The sequence below is a fragment of the Peromyscus maniculatus genome, chromosome 4 (assembly GCF_049852395.1).
Source record: "Peromyscus maniculatus bairdii isolate BWxNUB_F1_BW_parent chromosome 4, HU_Pman_BW_mat_3.1, whole genome shotgun sequence".
Taxonomy (NCBI): Eukaryota; Metazoa; Chordata; class Mammalia; order Rodentia; family Cricetidae; genus Peromyscus; species Peromyscus maniculatus.
The window spans coordinates 47,873,795-47,891,610 of record NC_134855.1 but is presented as its reverse complement, the minus strand read 5'-3'; the positions used below and the strand labels follow the sequence as shown (position 1 = coordinate 47,891,610).

General features: G+C 46.3%; 1 protein-coding gene across 2 annotated transcripts in view; it reads right to left on the bottom strand.

The window, feature by feature from the left end:
• The window catches only part of Myo3b (myosin IIIB), a 394,965-nt gene that overhangs the window by 167,083 nt on the left and 210,066 nt on the right, over positions 1 to 17,816 (bottom strand). For both annotated transcript variants that reach the window (XM_076569620.1, XM_006972402.4), the window contains 5 exons: positions 16,395 to 16,605; positions 15,227 to 15,374; positions 13,871 to 14,024; positions 10,820 to 10,908; positions 8,850 to 8,979 (listed from right to left, as the gene is read on the bottom strand). In XM_076569620.1, the coding sequence (XP_076425735.1) occupies positions 8,850 to 8,979; positions 10,820 to 10,908; positions 13,871 to 14,024; positions 15,227 to 15,374; positions 16,395 to 16,605 (732 nt within the window). The remainder of the gene's footprint in view (positions 1 to 8,849; positions 8,980 to 10,819; positions 10,909 to 13,870; positions 14,025 to 15,226; positions 15,375 to 16,394; positions 16,606 to 17,816) is intronic.

The window sequence follows — 17,816 nt, the reverse complement described above, 5'->3', positions numbered from 1 at the left end:
TCTGTATGACAAGAGCCACAGGACTGTCAGATTAGACATGTCTCTGTATGACAAGAGCCACAGAACTGTTAAGACTTTGAACTCTAAAACCTGAACGGTAATTTCTCTCTCACATTGGGGAGTGGTTGGAAGTTTGTATGTTTAAACATACATATATTATAAACAAATGAAACAGGGTCTGAAATGGTGAGTCAGTGGCTTACAGCACTTGCTGGTCTTTTAGAGCTTAGTTCCCAGCGCCCACAATGGGCAGCTCCTTGCTGGCTTCTTTCTGGCCTCCAGAGGCACCTGAACACGCATGGTGTACTCTGACATACACACATGCACAATAAAAAAAATAATAAATAAATGTAAAAAAAAAGAATCAACAGCATCGTTCCATCCCATCACCTGGCGTTTTCTTTTGGAGAACCACTGTGATCATGATGTGTCTGCATTTCTCTCTGAGAGCAAGTATGAGGTGCTTCTGCCACAGGACAATGATTCCCCACAGCCATACCAGTCACACAGCAGCCACTGGGCATGTAAAACGTGGCTGGTCCGAACTGAGATATACCCTAAGTGTCAGCACGCACGAGAGTTTGAAGACAGTACCACAGGCAAAAGATCTCAATTTATGCTGATTATGTGTTAAATAATATTTTTGACCTATGACTTAGATACACTATTGAAATTAATTTTACCTATTTCTTTTTCTTTTTATTTATTTTTTAACATATCTCACTCTGCTCTAGGGAAAGCCAACAGACATTTCAAAACCACTGGGACTCAAGTTGGCACTTGGGCTAGAAATTGGTGGGAGTCCCTTCTATCTGGAAGCCTTTCTTGGGGCAAAGCCCCCTCAGACACGTGGATACTGACTCCGGGGGTCCCCAGCTAGGTTGCTGCCTTCCAAACCTAGCTGATAGGGTGGGAGAAACCGCACAGAGAACGTAAAGAAGAAAGAAACATTGAAACTGCTGTATTTAACTTGGAGAAGAGAAACCAAGGCGGAGAGGCACGGAGGTGGGGGAGCGCGGAGAACGTCAAGGGTGACTTTCCTCACCCTACCACACCACACACTTGGCTTTGTGGAGTCTAATGAAGACCAGATCCCGAGGGACAAGGATTGAAAGCCATTAACTAGTGGAGAAAGGGCCAGGAGAGTATGGGGTTTCTCCTGCTGCTGTGGACTCTGCTTCCTTTTCCAGCACATGGAGGCTGGAGCCCCTAGGGAACTCACAGGCCTCTGAAGCCCCAGACCCGAGCAGTGATCTGGGGTGTGAGCTCATGTCCATCCCGCCACAAGGAGCCCTAGGTGGTGGGTCTGGGACACTCTGCGCTATTGCTCTGTGCTTCCGGGGGACCTCCGTGGAAGATCCCCATGCTGTTCTCCTCCCTAGGAGGCTCCAAAAATCACTTTCAGATGCCAGTGACTGTAGTCACATCTGCCCTCCCTGTGAGTGCTAGAGGGCCTCACACTCGTCTCTAGACTGGGGATATAGAGTTCTGTGCGGAGTTCCTTCTGCAGTTCACAGCTTATTAAAAGAAATCGCAGGCTCTGGCATGCTGGCAGCCAGCACGGTAAATCACAGACCGTTCTCATTTCTGATGTGCTTCAAGCACTGTTGGGACGACCAGGAAATGCGGTCCACAAATGGCTCCGTGACTCCTCTCCAGCAGCTGGGAGGAGGCGCCATCCTTCTCTTGTCTCCAGCAACTCACATTTCCAGAGGAGTCCAACGCGGCACCCAACCCGGAAGTCCCCCAGGAAGGGCTGTGACTGAGTTTTAAAGAATAAACCCCGGGAGGCAGGAGAGGCAGGAAGGTGTGGCTGTGGCGGGCAGGGTGGGGGTGGGGAGCAGAAGTCAGTCTAGAGAGGGGGATCGAACAAGTAACACAGGAGTACTGCATATACATGGGACAGAAAGCGCCGTCTCAAGTCTCTCGCAGCCCAGTCTTCGCGGGGAGGCACACCCCATGCGCACACAAGGCAGATCAGCAAGGCTAGGTAGGACCAAAGCGCTTAACCACATAACTCCGATTGTCCGTTGGGATCTGATGGGGCCCCTGCGACAACATGTACTATTTCTGTTATTCCAAAGTGACTGACTCTGTCAGTCCCCTTGTCCTGAGGAGGATGTCACCTACCCCAGGCTGGTCCTGGAAGGATCTCCTGATAGTTGTAGGACTAGCGGCCTCTGCCTTACTTGATCCCTGTCTTCCACAAGGACCTCATTCTGGTGAGTCTGATCATTAGACAGATAGCTTTGGGGCAGGTGCCCCCTCCAGCTTCTCCACAGTATAGTGTCAGGAACATGCACAGACTCATCAGTGACAAAGACAGCTCAGATTTATGTCATTTGGCCACAAGTCCCCACCTATGAGAAGACCCATGTCTGTCTGTGATCACCCACCTCTTATATGAACCATCCCTAAGGCGTCCTAGCCAGACGTCCCAGGAGAATGTGAGGCCGGTCAGCTAGCTAGCCCTGCCTCTTAGTTAGTGGGATGCTGCCGTGGGTTGTGCTGACAGAGCCTGTGTGAGACAATATGAATGACACGATGCCTCCCACCAGCTTTCCTTCCCCACCCCCTCTCATCATGAAGCCGTTCTGCCCGGGGACCACGGTGACTGCCTCCAGCAGGTTCAGACTAGCATTGCTGAGCCTTGCTGAACGGTCTGCAATCCCTTTTCCCATCTTGCTTCCTCCTCAACCATCCCTCTCTTTGGAAATCCTATACTCGGTGTCTTGTTTACTCAGTCATCCTCTTCACCCCCCTCTCTCTTGAGGTCTACAGTCTCTGGCTTAAGGAAGGATGCTTCGTCGTTCTCAGACTGCCCAGTTTTCTCTATTTTCCTATTGGAAAACAAAACAAAACAACAACAACAAAGACCTCTTCCAAGAAGCCTTCCTTTAGTCAAAGACATCATTTCCTCTTAACCCACAACCTTCTCCTCCCTATGTGGCCCACACCATTCCTCTCTATTTTCACTTGGATAGATTAATTAATAGATTAATAATAGCTTATGTTGTCCCACTTCTGACCTACACACCTGGTCAGAATTGTTCAGAATTTTTGTTATGCTTTACACATTATTTTAAAATTTAGTACTACAATACTACTTGTCTTTGACTACTCTGGCTGGAGCTTTCTTCTATTCCTTCTAGAAAGCACTCGTGTGTAGAACCAGACCTTTACATTTTTGCTGATTTCATGATCATATGTTGACTTGAGGCACACTTCACTCTTACCCGGGAAGAAGAGTGTCTCCTCTGTGTGCAAAGGAGCTCACTCTGCAGCCCCTCCTCATCAGGGGACAAGCCATCTGGGCCTCCCTTCAGGAAGAACCAAGCACTGTGCCGTGTGTAACCCCGAGACTCCGTCAGTTCCTTCAGGTCCTCTTCTAGACCTGTCTGCTGAACTGTCAGAGCAGACGGGGAACCGTGAGAGAGGGTGACCCACTGGTGCCCTCTTCAGGGCCTCAGGCCGCGAACTGAGGAGTTACAGAAGCAGGAATCCTCTGACTTGAAGAACTGAGCAGTGAAGGTATGAACCTGCTTAAAGATGTGTAAGATAGGGAGCCACTGATCATCACCACCACCCCCAAATACAAAGGGCAACCAAGAGACTGAGAATGTTGGTTTTTACTACAACTCCAGTTCCAAGGAGAGATGTGTGTGACCTCAGGCAGCAGGTGATGGAGGCAGGACTCAGTTCTGGGCGTTGAAGCTAGCCCAGTCTTTGAAGTTAGAGAATGTTCCCTCTCATTTAACTTTTTTTTTTCCCTTCCAGTTTCTCCCAAGTTCTTAACTCCTTTAAAACTCCTTCCAAACTACTATCAGAAGTCAGAGTTTATGATTCAAATGTAGAGATAAGTCTTTCAAGTTCTTTTTAAACCTCTTCTGCTCCCTCCCCCAAGCCTTTTACTAACAGACAAAAGGACGTTTTCCAAACAGGAAAGCATGCTTGGATACTGTGTTTGAATATCTTTCCTTTTAATGGTCCTCTATCTGGATCACTCAGCTTGAGAAGGTGGGAATGCCTTTCTGCTGCCATATCAGACTTTTAGCCATCAAATCACCTCAGAACTTCATCAATAGGAAGGTGTTATGGAGGAGACAATACCGTGTCTGAAATGGCCCATCTGCAGACCAAAGCGTGGTCATGTCAGCACGCTGAAAGGGAGAGAATCCATGCTGACTACGACGGCCTCTGTTTACCCAATGCTGACTGCGAACCTTGGGATGAGAGCATCCTTCAGCATTGGCATCCTTCCCACCAGATGAGGCTGATGCTGGGAACACAGAAGTGACCCTGTCTCCTGGCCACCCCAGGCCTCACAATTTCACTCTGCATGTTCAGTCATCTCTTTAGTAGTCTATGTGAACAGGAAAGTTGAAGTAGGCAGTGGGAAAATGCTACGTGGTTGCTCTCTCGGATTTCACCCGTGTTTACTGTGGAAGCTTGGATGTGGAATGTCTCCCCAAGGTGCATGTGCTAAGCATGGTCTCCAGTCTTGGGAACTATCGGCAGGTGATGCAGCCTCTAAAAGGCAGGACTAGTGAGAGGCCTTCTGATCCCTACAGGGGTGTCCCTAAAGGGTTGACGGGAACTTGACCTTTTCTCTCTCTCTCACAACAAAGTCAGTTTTGTTCCACCAGGTATAGCTGCCATGATTTGTTCCCCCATCCCAAACCAGCAGACCCAGCTGATCATACACCAAAACCTCTAATACTGCAAGAAAAAAAAATCAATCCATCTTTTCTCTTTATGAATTGATTATCTCTGGTATTTGTTATAGTCATGGGAAGCTACAAAGTTATACAATGAGCCAGGTGTTTATCTTTTCAACCTTGATAAGAAATTAAGCCAAAGCATCTTTTCTCTATCTACTAAGGAAGGAAGTGTTACCTGCTTGGCAACCCAGGGAAGGGGTTCCCTTGAAAGGGCAAGGAAGCCAGCCTGGGGCCCTCTGATGCCTGACTTTGGAAGCCAAGGACAGCATTGGTCTGTCTCTTAGGAAACCTGAACTTAGCTGGAAGGAATTCTTTGATAATGAAATTAAAGTTTTCCTTTGAATTTTAAGGGGCTTTTCTTAGCTTTTGGCAAAAGCCCATATTACTGTGAAATAGAATGCACATGGAGGAGTGTGCAAAGCATAAACTCACAGTGTAATGACTCCTGTGAAGTAAGTGTCCAGGTGCCCACCATTGAGATGGGGAGCCAGGGCGTCGGGGCATGGCCACTACCATTTAGGGAGCCATGAGTATGTCTGTCGTTATATATAAAATATTTATTTACTTTATATGGATGAGTGCTCTGCCTGTACACATGTACATACACTGTGTGTGTGTGCCTGGTGCCTGTGGAGGTCAGAAGAGGGCATCAGATCTCCCCCAGGAGAGCTGGAGTTATAGACAGTTCTGAGCCACCCTATGGGGGCTGAGACTGGAACTCTCTGCAAGAGCCGCAAGTACTCTTAACCTCTGAGCCATTTATGTAAGTTTGAAGCAGGGTAAATTAAAATGACCTGAACAATGGGGTTTTGAGCACTTATATTATTTTGCCGGTATAACCGGGGCCTTATGTGTCTCAAGCAGCAATGCATAGCCACTTCCCCCTCCAAAGAGACAACCATGTACCTGAAACAAACGCTTTCAAATCCAGTGAAAACAATTTCAGTGAAAAAAGGAGGGTTCCCTGCAAAAGCTGTGCTATAATGATAGACAGACAGACAAACTAATGGTAGATAGGGATGAATGTTTCAGATTTTACAAGCTTCATTAACATCAGAGCTCTTGAGATTGGAGTTATGGACAGTTCTGAGGCACCATATGGGGCTGGGAATGGAACTTGGGTCCTCTGCCAGAGCAGCAAGTACTCTTAACCTCTGAGCCGTCTCATCTACATTAGTCATTCAGTGCAGGACACATCATCACTTTTGAATGGAGGTCTGAGTGCAGTTATCATGATAAGGTAATAAATTAGGGCCCAATTTCAAATAGAAAGCAAAGGCACACGAAAGTTCTCGTTTCTCTAATAATACTTCTGCGGCAGCCTCCTGCTGTCTCGATAGGCACCTTGTTAGCAGATTGTTCATGTCTGTTAACTGAACGCATTTTTGCAGGAATAAACCCAGAAAGTAAACAAATAGACCCTTGCTGTTAGTTTTGATGTTTATGTGTAACTTCGTAATTAATATTCAAAATATGAAGAAAAGTGACCTTATGATTTTAAAAAGAAGGTAGCAGCATAGTACAAACTCAAAAATATAGAGAAGCTTGCCAGGACATCACATTTGTTTCTAGTATTTTTTCCTGCTTTTGTTATTCCCAGGTGATGTGGGGAAAATTCCGTTTGCAGGCAAAATTCAGAAAAGTTATTATATCTATAATAGCAGTTCTCAGCCTGTGGGTCATGACTGTTGTGGAATGTTACTTTAACTAGGCAAAGAAGTGTTACATTTGTTTGTACCATGGACTATTACTTTCACTGTGTAAAGGTGTGTTACATTTGTTTATGCTGCATGTGTTTAATTATGATTGGTCTAATAAAAAGCTGAATGGCCAATGGTTAGGCAGGAAAAGGATAGGCAGGACTGGCAGGCAGAAGGAATAAATAGCATGAGGAATCTAGACAGGAGGGAATGAGGGAGAAAGAGAGGGGGACGCCCCGGGCCAGCCAGGCAGCCGCCAGCCAGCAGACACAGAAATGGACATACAGAAAAAAGGTAAAAAGCCCCGAGGCAAAACGTAGATGAAGAGAAATGGGTTAATTTAAGTTAAAGAAAAAAAGCTAGCCAGAAACAAGCATAAACGAAAGCCGAGCACTCATAACTAATAATGTCTCCATGACATGATTTGGGAGCTGGTTGGTAGTCCAAAAGAAAAAGCCTGTTCCAACTCTTTTGGACATCACATATCAGATATTTGCATTGCGATTCATAACAGTAGCAAAATTACAGTTTATGAAATAGCAACAAAAATAGTTTTATGGTTGGGGGTCACCACAACATGAGGAACTGTATTAAAGGGTCGCAGCATCAGGAAGGTTGAGCACCACTGAGTTATAAGGTCTCTGAAAGACAATTCAGAAGTCAAAGAGATGGGAAAGGATCTGTTGGGGTTCAAAAGAGATGGGAAAGGTTCTGTTGGGGTTCAAAAGAGATGGGAAAGGTTCTGTTGGGGTTCCTCTTTCCTTTGGGTGACTCAGAGCAGAAGGCTCCCTGCAGAGCCCTTCCTTCTACAGAGAGCCACCTAGTGCTTAGAACGATGTACTTGTTTTTCCTCAGCCACAGGTTCAAAGAGTAAATTTCCAAAGTTCCGAACAGATTGGACAAGTCATTATTCATGTTTTTGGGAGGGTGCATTTGCCAGCTGAAGACTCCTCCGGATAGATCTCATTTCAGAGACTGGTCACCCTGTTACTAATGGCATCATCTGCCCAGACACCAGCTACAGAGGAGTCTCCAGTGGAGGAAACACCAGGCAGCTCTGCCCACACTTGCCCTCAGGATCCCGGGGGTCCATGTGAATCAACCCGGCTGTAGCCAAGAGGCGTCTCTGGAGGAAGCTGGCAGAGACTTTCTGGGTACCACAGAAGCATGTTTGATGGGCATTAAGCTAGGTCATCAAGTTAAGATGAAGAACAGGTTGTAGAGCAGCTGTTTGCTCTCCCTTAGATAGGATTTTCATTACTCTGCACACTATACCTTCAGCTATAAATCAGACCTTGGTGATAATTCATTCTACTTTGCAAAGATCCCAGGTGAGAGACACGGGTGCCAGTGATGTTAGGAGGAAAGAGGGAAGGACTGATTAAAAAAGCCCTCCCACTCTTCCGTAAAAGAACACGCACGCCCCTGTCTAGACAGTCTCAAAAATACAAAGCCCTTGAGAGTCGAACTGTGAGAGGAGGTCTGAGATGGCAGCCAGACAGACAGCTGGATCCCAGGTAAATCAAAGGAGCCTGGCCCAGCGAGACGCCATTGGCAAGACAGAAGAGCTGGGAACTCCCATTTGGGGCCCTAGCACCCTGCTTCCTGGCATGAGGACCCACAGAACAACAGCCTAAACTGACTGTCGGCAAGTGAAGCCCTGGGTGTTCCAGGTTGCTTAGGAAAATGAGGGGGTTGACATCTGGGGGGGAACTGGACCAGGTAACCTCCGAGGGGCTCATGATCAGAAGACCTTTGGCGCATCACAACCCTTTACTTGGAATCTTACATGAGTAGAGAGATCTGTCTCAGTAATTCTAGGTAAACCAAGCCTACCTTGGATGCTTAGCATGAATTAATGATAATGTACAGTTTTATAAAGAGAGGAGTTAAGAGGAGGCAGAGAAAACAGGAAGTTTAAGAGATGATGTGGAAAATGTGTGTGTGTGTGTGTGTGTGTGTGTGTGTGTGTGTGTGTGTGTGTGTGTACAATTCTTCTCAGGAGTTAATTTACAAAAGAAATAGTCATGCTCTTTTCTTGAACTCAGGTTGAACCCTGACCCTGGTTAAAGAAGTTCAGTGTGGGGCTGGAGAGATGGCTCAGTGGTTAAGAGCACTTGTTGCTCTTGCAGAGGACCCAGGTTCGGTTCCCAGCACCCACATGGCAGCTCACAACCATCCATGACTCCGGTTCTAGAGGCTCAGATACCCTCTTACAACCTCTGTGGGTACCAGGCATGCATGGGGTGCATACGCATACAGACAGGCAAAACACTCAGACACCACAGAATAAAACAAAATAAAGTAAATCTTTAAAAAGGGGGAAATGTGATGTTGGTGGTGCAGACATTATTTAGGCACTGACTGGAAGACACCACATTGGCTCGCGTAGGAGTCTGGGCTGAGGCTGTTGGGGGTTCTCAGGTACCTGTTTTGGTCAAGGGGATTGAGAACAGTTGCTGGAGAAGTTTGTTCTCAGACGTCCTCAGGACCACAATCACGTCAGCAGGGAGAGTGTCTCTGTTTTTCTCAAGAACCCCAGAAGCATCATATAATACCTGGAAACAGACAGCAGAGTGTGCACGTTAACTAAGGCAACGGACTATGGCAGGTCGTCTGGGTAGTCATTGCCCAGCACTGGATATAAACATCCTGTTATACTTGGCCCTTGGACTATGGAGCACCAGAGGAAAGGGAGAAGTTGTGCTTTTGACAGGTCAGTTTATCTCAGTTTCTTGTCCAGTTATCTTTGAAGAAGAGGGTCCTACTGAAGATACAGCACATCAAAAAGACTGTTAAAATATACAAAGCAATCATCAGATGTGAAACACCCATCCTCATCCTACTGATAGACAAGCAAGAGCTTAGCTAGTGGCTGAATGAGGTAAGTGTTGGGTGGCCATCATACAGGCGGGCTTTTAGCTCATGACCACCCCGCCCTCAGTATCTCTCAAAGTACTCATGGAGGCCGAGTGATCACTCTAAGAGTCTAAGTGGTTCTTGGTTCTCAGCAACAAGGGACTCCAACTTAGAGGTCTTTTAAGGGATATTCTCCAAATCCCTGGAGCGGTGTGGTAGTTTAAGTGAAGATGTCCCACATAGGCTCATATGCTTTCAAGTTTGGTTCCCAGTTTGGTGGACTGTTTAGGAAAGATTAGCAGGTGTGACCTTGTTGGTGTAGATATATCCCTGGGGGGTGGGCTCTGAGGTTTCAAAAGCCCATGCCAGGCCCAGTGTCTGCCTCTGTCTCTCTGTGTCTCTGTCTCTGTGTCTCTGTCTCTCTCTCTGCCACTATGCTTCCTGCTATAATGATCATGGACACACCCTCTAAAACTGTAAAAAAAAAAAAAAAAGCCCCCAATTTAAATGATTTCTTTTAAAAGTTGCCATGGTCATGGTATCTCTTCATAGCAATAGTAACCCTAACTAAAGATAATAAATTCAGCAAAGAATTCACAAAGCAGAGAGAAAAGGATCCTAAAAGGAGAAAAGAGAGAGAGAAGTACAGGTAGAAAAATGTATAGAGGAGGAAAAGATGGAAAGAGCAGACAGGAAGGAGGCAAGCCAGTGAGACCTAGGGGGTGAGGAAGGTAACTTAACTTTCAATTGAGGATATAAATACGGAAGATAATTTGGACACATCACACATCAATAGAATAATCCCAAATACCTTTCAAGGAACCCCATCCATTTTTTGGATCTAGGGCCTCCATAACCTCATAAGCACTGGTCACAATTCAATTTGTTTGTCTGAGGGAACACAGCAGTGGGCTATGGGACTGGACACTTTCCTAAATCAGTCAGCAATCAGCTTCAGGGACTTGAACTGAGACGGGAGCATGATACGTGAGAACTGGGAGTTCCAGCTCACGTGGTAAAGCCACACCTGGGTGAGTGAGATCGTGCCCTTTCACTGGACACACCTAGCGGCCCAAAGACACGTTGAACGTGCTAGAAAAAGCCCACTGTGTTGTCAACCGTCCTTTGTCACCTACACTCCAAATGATGTCAGAATGTGAACATCTACCATGAAACCCTGCAAAGGCTGCCGTATGGTTCCTGTCTAGAGAGCTGTCAGTTCTGGGCCCGCCTTCAGGCAGGAAGCAGGAGGTACTCCATGGGCCACCCCATATCTACAAATGGTACCTACCACTGAGGACACTTGGGAATTGGCATTAGAATCAAAAGGAGAGTGAAGTCTGCAAGCAGTCTGGTGAGCACACTTACAGGGGACACAAGTGTTGGGGAATATTATTTTAAGGTGTGTTACTTTTGTTTATGCTGCATTTGTTTAACTCTGTGATTTATTTGGGATCTGGATGGCGGGCCCCCCAAAAGAGCAGAACCAACCCATGCCTCTTGTCATTCTTGGGTCCCATAACTCCTGCCTCCACTCACCGGTCCAGCATAGTGTTGAATGCCAAAGCAGAGCTCCACGCCTTTGGGCCTCCAGAAGAACTTGCACCGTAGGTTATCTTCAAATTTATCTGTGTGCAGAGAAGAGACTAGAGTGTACAACTCTATTTTTTTTTTTTTTTTTGAGCTGAGGATTGAACCCAGGGCCTTGCACTTGCTAGGCAAGCGTTCTACCACTGAGCTGAATCCCCAACCCTGGAGTGTACATCTCTAAATGGGATCTCTCTCTCTCTCTCTCTCTCTCTCTCTCTCTCTCTCTCTCTCTCTCTCTCTCTCTCACACACACACACACACACACACACACACACACACACACACACACACACACACACACGGCTCAGGGGTTATCACAGAAGGGGTGGGAAGAGCCAGAGGGAGCAGACGGCTGTAGTGAAGACAGTATTTGCTGTACACGACAGTAGAGTCACACACGTGAACTCACAGCAGCTCCAACATCCAGTCTGTGACTATGTCCACGTCACAGCTCGCAGGCCTGCCCAAGACTAAATCCACCCCAAATCTCAGTGTGGGGGAGGGGCCATGAAGTTCCACTTCTAGATGAGGGGCTATTGGCAATTGGTGGCTGCTAGAGGGAGGAAGAGCCAGGTTCTTTGGGGATGCAGGCCCTGAGAGGTCACCCATGCTGCAAGAGATGGCCCCACGGTCACGCCTATATAGACCTACGTGGACTCAGGGGCATCAGAGAGGGCGGGGGTTGCTTGAACACACGAAGTTGAAAAGGGAAATTAGTGGTGGAGGGGAAGGAGGGAAGAATGGCTGGGAAGAGAATAGGGGACAGATTTGATCCAAACACATCACATGCATGTATGAATCCTAAATAAAATATTTTAAAATTTGACATATGGATTTAAATGTTGGAGAGTCGCCGCGCAAATTGTGTGCTCTTTCAAACAAATCTGCTCCGCCAGCCAGAGACACAGAATAAGGGCTTGCAGACCAGTCCCAACAGCCCCACTCAGGCGAGCATGTCCCATCTCGCCTTCCCTTAGCTGTTAAGATGCCACATTCCCTTCCTATCCCTAAGGAATTCTAAGTATGGACACCCAAGACAATCTCAGACCCTGCCAAGGAGCTTTGGAACCATACCGATAGGCTAGAGGGCAGATAACCTAGGTTAACTTCGTTTGGGCAATGTACAGTTAAGAGAATTAATAAGCCATCGGTGCCGACGACTTCAACACTCTGAGCAAGTCTCCCATACATCAGTCTCCATTTGAGGAAGGAGTTTGAAACTTTCTACTCTCCTCCACAAACATCTTTTATAGTATTGTGGACAGGACTGAGAGCTCAGTGTGAGGAGCTGTGCTAGGTACTAAAGGTGGTTAAGGAACTGCGGCCTGAGGGGCTTCTAACATCACAACATAGGTAAAGAACAAAGCTCATTTAATCTGAAGCCTCTACAAAAATATCATGAAGGATGGGGGTGTGGCAGGATGTGGGGGGGATAGAGAACTTGGATAATATGGACTGGCAAGATGCAAGATGGTTCAGCCAGTAAAGGTACTTGCTACCAAGCCTGATGACCCAAGTTCAAGCACAAGGTAGACAGAGAAGACCAACTCCTACAAGTTGTCCTTTGACAGCCTCCTATACACAAGATAGATAGATAGATAGATAGATAGATAGATAGATAGATAGATAGATAGATAGATAGATAGATGATAGATGATAGGTAGATAGATATAGATATAAGATGATAGATGATATAGATAGATAATAGGTAGATATATATAGATATGATAGGTAGACAGATAGATATAGATAGATGATAGATAGGTAGATAGATATAGATATAAGATAGATAGATAGATAGATAGATAGATAGATAGATGATAGATGGATATAGAGAGATGATATAGACATATGACAGATAGATAGATAGATAGATAGATAGATAGATAGATAGATGATAGGTAGATATATATAGATATGATAGATAGACAGATAGATGATAGATATAGATAGATGATAGGTAGATAGATATATGATAGATAGATAGATAGATAGATGATAGGTAGGTGTATATATATAGATATGATAGATGATAGATATAGATAGATGATAAATGGATATAGATAGATAATAGGTAGATATAGATATATGATAGATATATGATAGGTGATAGACAGATGATAGGTAGATAGATATAGATATATGATAGATAGATAGATAGATAGATAGATAGATAGACAGACAGACATGGATGACAGGCAGAGAGACAGATAGATGCCAGGAGGAGGTGCATATCTCTATCCGGAAGATACTAGTAAGCTAAGAAAAGGCGGCATTGGAGACTAGACCAGCAGGAATGTCTACAGAAGAGAGGTCAGTGTGAGTCTGGGAACACAGGGCTTCTGTGCTACCTGGGACTAGAGGTAGAGAGGAGCCCTGGTGAAGACATGACATGCGTTTGCAAAGAGGATGTGAAGGATCACTTCTCAGCCTTTGGGCTCAGATAGAGTGTAAGAGGGAGGGCGGAAAGTACTGAGTATGAGATCTCAGGGAGAGGAAGGCAGAAGATGATAGACAAAGCCTAAGGAAATAATATGCGTGCTGGCAGTTACAGGAGGATGGGGAGGGCATGGGAGTGGTGATAGACTTAAGCCACACATTCTACCAGGACACTGAAATTCGTTTAAAAACAATCTTTAAACTTTTTATTTAAATTTATTTGTGTTTTCATGTGAATATTTCTCCTGCTTGTTTGTACACTATATGTGTGTAGATGTCAAAGGAAGCCAGAAGATGGTGTTGGAACCTCTGTGAGTGGAGTTAAAGGTGGCTGTAAGCTGCCCAACACAAGTGATGGGAACTGAACCCATGTTCTCGGTATGGACAGCAAGTCCTCTTAACCTCCAAGCCATCTCTCCAGCGCCCCCAAGATCTATATTTTTACAACCCGCCATGTGTCCAAAGTAAGATGGGTAAACCCCTTTGTAAAACTTAAAACATATCTACGTAATGCCTTGTGCCAAGTTCCACCTGTGTACCTTTCTCCTAAAAGGTACCTACCAACCAAGGTCTGGTCTGTGGCTTGGGGAAACCGACTTTCCTCATCCAAAAGTGCGAGAAGGCCCAAGGGTTTCTGGAGGAACATGTCCAGGAGTGGGCGATTGTCTTCATACTGCACAAGGACAGCATCAACGCCTTCATTCTGGTACTCCATCTGGAGGGGAACAGACCGTGACTCTCTGGCCTGAAACTGGCCTCAGTACCACCAGGACATTGAGCCTGTACTTTCTGGGTCTAGCCATATTGAGACGTGTGAGTAACTGGGTATGTTTGGGGCATATAGCAACAGAATTACATATTATAGCCTCAAGGCTGTGCACACAAGCGTGGCTTAAATGTGACCTATTATAGGACAGCAAGAGCTCCCTCCCAGCCACTGGGTTAGAAGCTCATTATTTAGAAACTCAGGCAGGAAAGTGGTAAAGTGAAATCTAAGAACATCATCTTAGTGCTTATGGATTTCTTTCTTGCTTGAAATAAGCATTTAGGACTGGAAAACCAGGCAACCCCATGTTTCCCAGCGAGATAATGGCAGGGCTCAGGCTGTTCCTAAAGTCAAGGTTTGTGTAAGGTGAACAGGGACGAAGGTTCTGCAGACAATCCAGAGCCTGTGTGTTTTCTGTCTTTCTGTCATTAGCGCACAGTATAGTCTTTGTCCCCTCCCCTGCCCACACACTGAAGCCGTCTGTGGCACCCATGGGCTTGTTCACAGCGTTCTGTTTCATGTTGCTTTCACATGGAAGGGAGTCTTGGGTTTCAGCCTGGGTCAGGTGAGGCCAAATACCGCTGAGGCTAAAGCTGCAGGGGGAGACCCTGGCATCTTAGAGCGGCCTGCTTCTCACACTGCCGAACTGACCATTGAACTATGTGAGGAACAGGCTGCACATCTAGAGATTCAAGAACATTCCTCTCTCCTCCCTGGAGACACCCCTCCACTACTGGGGTACCTGATGCAGAGGCAATGAGAGATGATGATGGTGAGTGTGGGTTCTAAGAACCCCATCTTAGGCTCAGGGTCACCCTGTGCCTTTAGGACACCATTATAGGTCATTTTAGCCCAACCAGGAGAGACTGGAAACATATTCGACAATAGACATGGAAGAATTTGGAAGCGAGAGTTAAATAATTGCCGCGTCACCAGCTCCACTCAAGTGAGAGAATGTACCTTTCCACGGAAATCAGGACCTTTTTCTTGTTCCCCGGATTAAATTTAGACTGTTTATTTTGACAGGGCTGTCTTACCGCTAGTTTTTCTATAGTCTTTTACTTGGCAGCCTGACCAACCAGGTTTTGCTTCAAACTGTGGGCAGCCCGGCAGCCCCCCACCCCCACCCCGCCTTCCGCCTCAACCGCTACCTGCTCAAGAGCAAACACATGCTGATTGAAGTAGTACTGGATCTGTTCGTTGGCGATATTGATGCAAAGCTGTTCAAAGGAATTCCTCTGGAAATCCTCAAAGCCAAAAATGTCCAAGATGCCCACATTCATCCTGTCCTCTGCACCACTGCGAGAGAGAGAGAGAGAGAGAGAGAGAGAGAGAGAGAGAGAGAGAGAGAGAGAGAGAGAGAGAGAGAGAGAAAATGTGTCAGAAGTTGCATCTAGTTACATCTATCTCAAGACAATGAGCCTATAAGTTCATGTGACATGTGTATCCACCCACTTGGGCAAAGATGCCTCCTGCCTTTTCAAGGACAACAGCTTGAAACTTTCAATAAAATTACTTTAAAAAAAAAGAATGAAAAAAATAATAGAGTGCTATAAGTAGAGTCCTTTAAAATCCTACTCAGAGCCAGGCATGATGGCACAAATCTGTAACCTTGGCATTCAGAAGGCTAATACAGGGTTGTTGGGAGTTCAAAGTCATCCCCGGGATACAGAACAGGATGCTGTATCCAACACACACACACACACACACACACACACACACACGTTTTAAAAAAGAGAGAACAGAACAATAATTACGCAGAAGCTCCTATGCAGATCACACAAAGGGGTCATGGCTTCTCCTACATAGTCTCCCATCTACCCACCCCAAAGCCTGCTGGGCAGGAGACTTCAGAATTGAACAGTGTTGCTTCCTCTGCAGCACAGAAAAACTCCAAGGTCCAGGGAGGAGAAAGGAGCCCTAATAACAACAACAAGAGGATGAGTCTGTGCTTTAAAGCTTTTCACAGCATGTCTCATGTATTTCTCGAAACTCTCAAGGAGGATGCATTAACTTCATTTTTATAGAGATGAAAAGTGGCGGAGCACTCAGCTGATGAAGCTGTAGACGTTGGACACGAACCTGGTTTACCTAGCTCCCCGCCAAGCCTCCCTCCGCCCCCCAGTGGCTCAATCGGTCATTCTCCTCTCAGGAGTAAATGCTTCAACTTTCCTGGTTCCCACTGATGCTTTTAAGGGTGAAAGCTAGAGTCCTTTGGCTAAAGAAAACCTACGGAGATCTAAAGTCCCCTCTTGCAAACTCTAAAAGAGACCAGTGGATGATGGATCGCTCCAGGCCTCTGCTCCCCAAGGAACTTACCATATGTTTTTATCTGGCTGCAGGAGTGTGTTGATGCGATTTACGATCCAGCTGAACAACCTCCCATATAGGGCCTTAGACATGGCGTCCCTGACGTCTGCAGCCCTGTCCACGGTGTTGGCTCGGACAATGGTCTCGCCTCGGGTGACCACACAGTGGGATGTGAGGGCCTCCTGGAGCTCTTCTGGGCTGATGCAGAGTACACGGGCAGCTGGAACAAAGAGTATGATCCTAGCTAGACATGAGGACACCCCTTCACACAGCCCATGCCAGTCAGCACCCACAGCATCTACTGTGTGCCAGGCTCCGTTCCAAGTACATCACAGTTCAGACAAGCAAGGCCCCTAACTCCAAAAAGTGTCTGGACTGGACAGCACAGCTCCCAAACTGTTCTGAAAGTTCCCCACAGTATTTAGTAAGAAAAGATGTGTGTGTGTGTGTGTGTGTGTTGTGTGTGTGTGTGGGGGAGGTTTAAGGAGAGAGAGGTCTTTTATCAAATAAATTGGAAGAATAGATAGTCATAAACACATTGGGTAGTGATGATCCGAAACAGAGTTCTGTAGCTTAACACAAAAAGGGTTGTGTTTTGTTTTTATTAATTAAAATGTTTTTATTTATTTTACATACCAACCACAGTTTCCCCTCCCTCCTCTCCTCTTCCCCTCCCCCACCTCTTATATACCACCCCCATCCACTTCTCCAGCTCCTTTCAGTAAGGGGCAGGCCTCCCTGGCTGTCAACAAAGCATGGCACACCAAGTTGAGGGAGGACCAAGCTCCTCCCCTGCATCATGGCTGGGCGAGGCAAACCAGCATAGTTCAAGCACCAGAGACAGGTCCTGATCCCACTGCTGGGAGCCTGACAAACGGACCAAGCTACACAACTGTCACACACACACGCAGAGGGCCTAGTTCGGTCCTACGAAGGCTCCCCAAAAGGGTTTTTTAATCAATTGTTTTGGGGACAGGGTCTCACTATGTCGCCTGGGCTGGCTTCAGATTCTGCATCCCCCTGCCTCTGCACTAGCTCTGAGGTTGCAGCCGCATGTCCAGCTGTTGTTTGGTATACATGAAGAATCCTCGGCGGGGCGGTGGTGGCACACACCTTTAATCCCAACATTCCGGAGGCAGAGGCAGGCGGATCTCTGTGAGTTTGAGGCCAGCCTGGTCTCCAAAGTGAGTTCCAGGAAAGGCGCAAAGCTATGCAGAGAAACCCTGTCTCGACCCCCCTCCCCCCCCAAAAAAAAAGAATCCCCACCCTTTCTTTCATCATGATTGCTAGGAGAACTTTCTAGACAAGTAGGTGCTGCTTTCTCTCCTACAGATGCTCAGTCCATGCATCTATACAGGGGCCCAACCTTTATATTTCTTTAAAAAAAAAAAAAACTGAAAATGATTTTGAAAAGCAGCGAAGGTGGAGAAC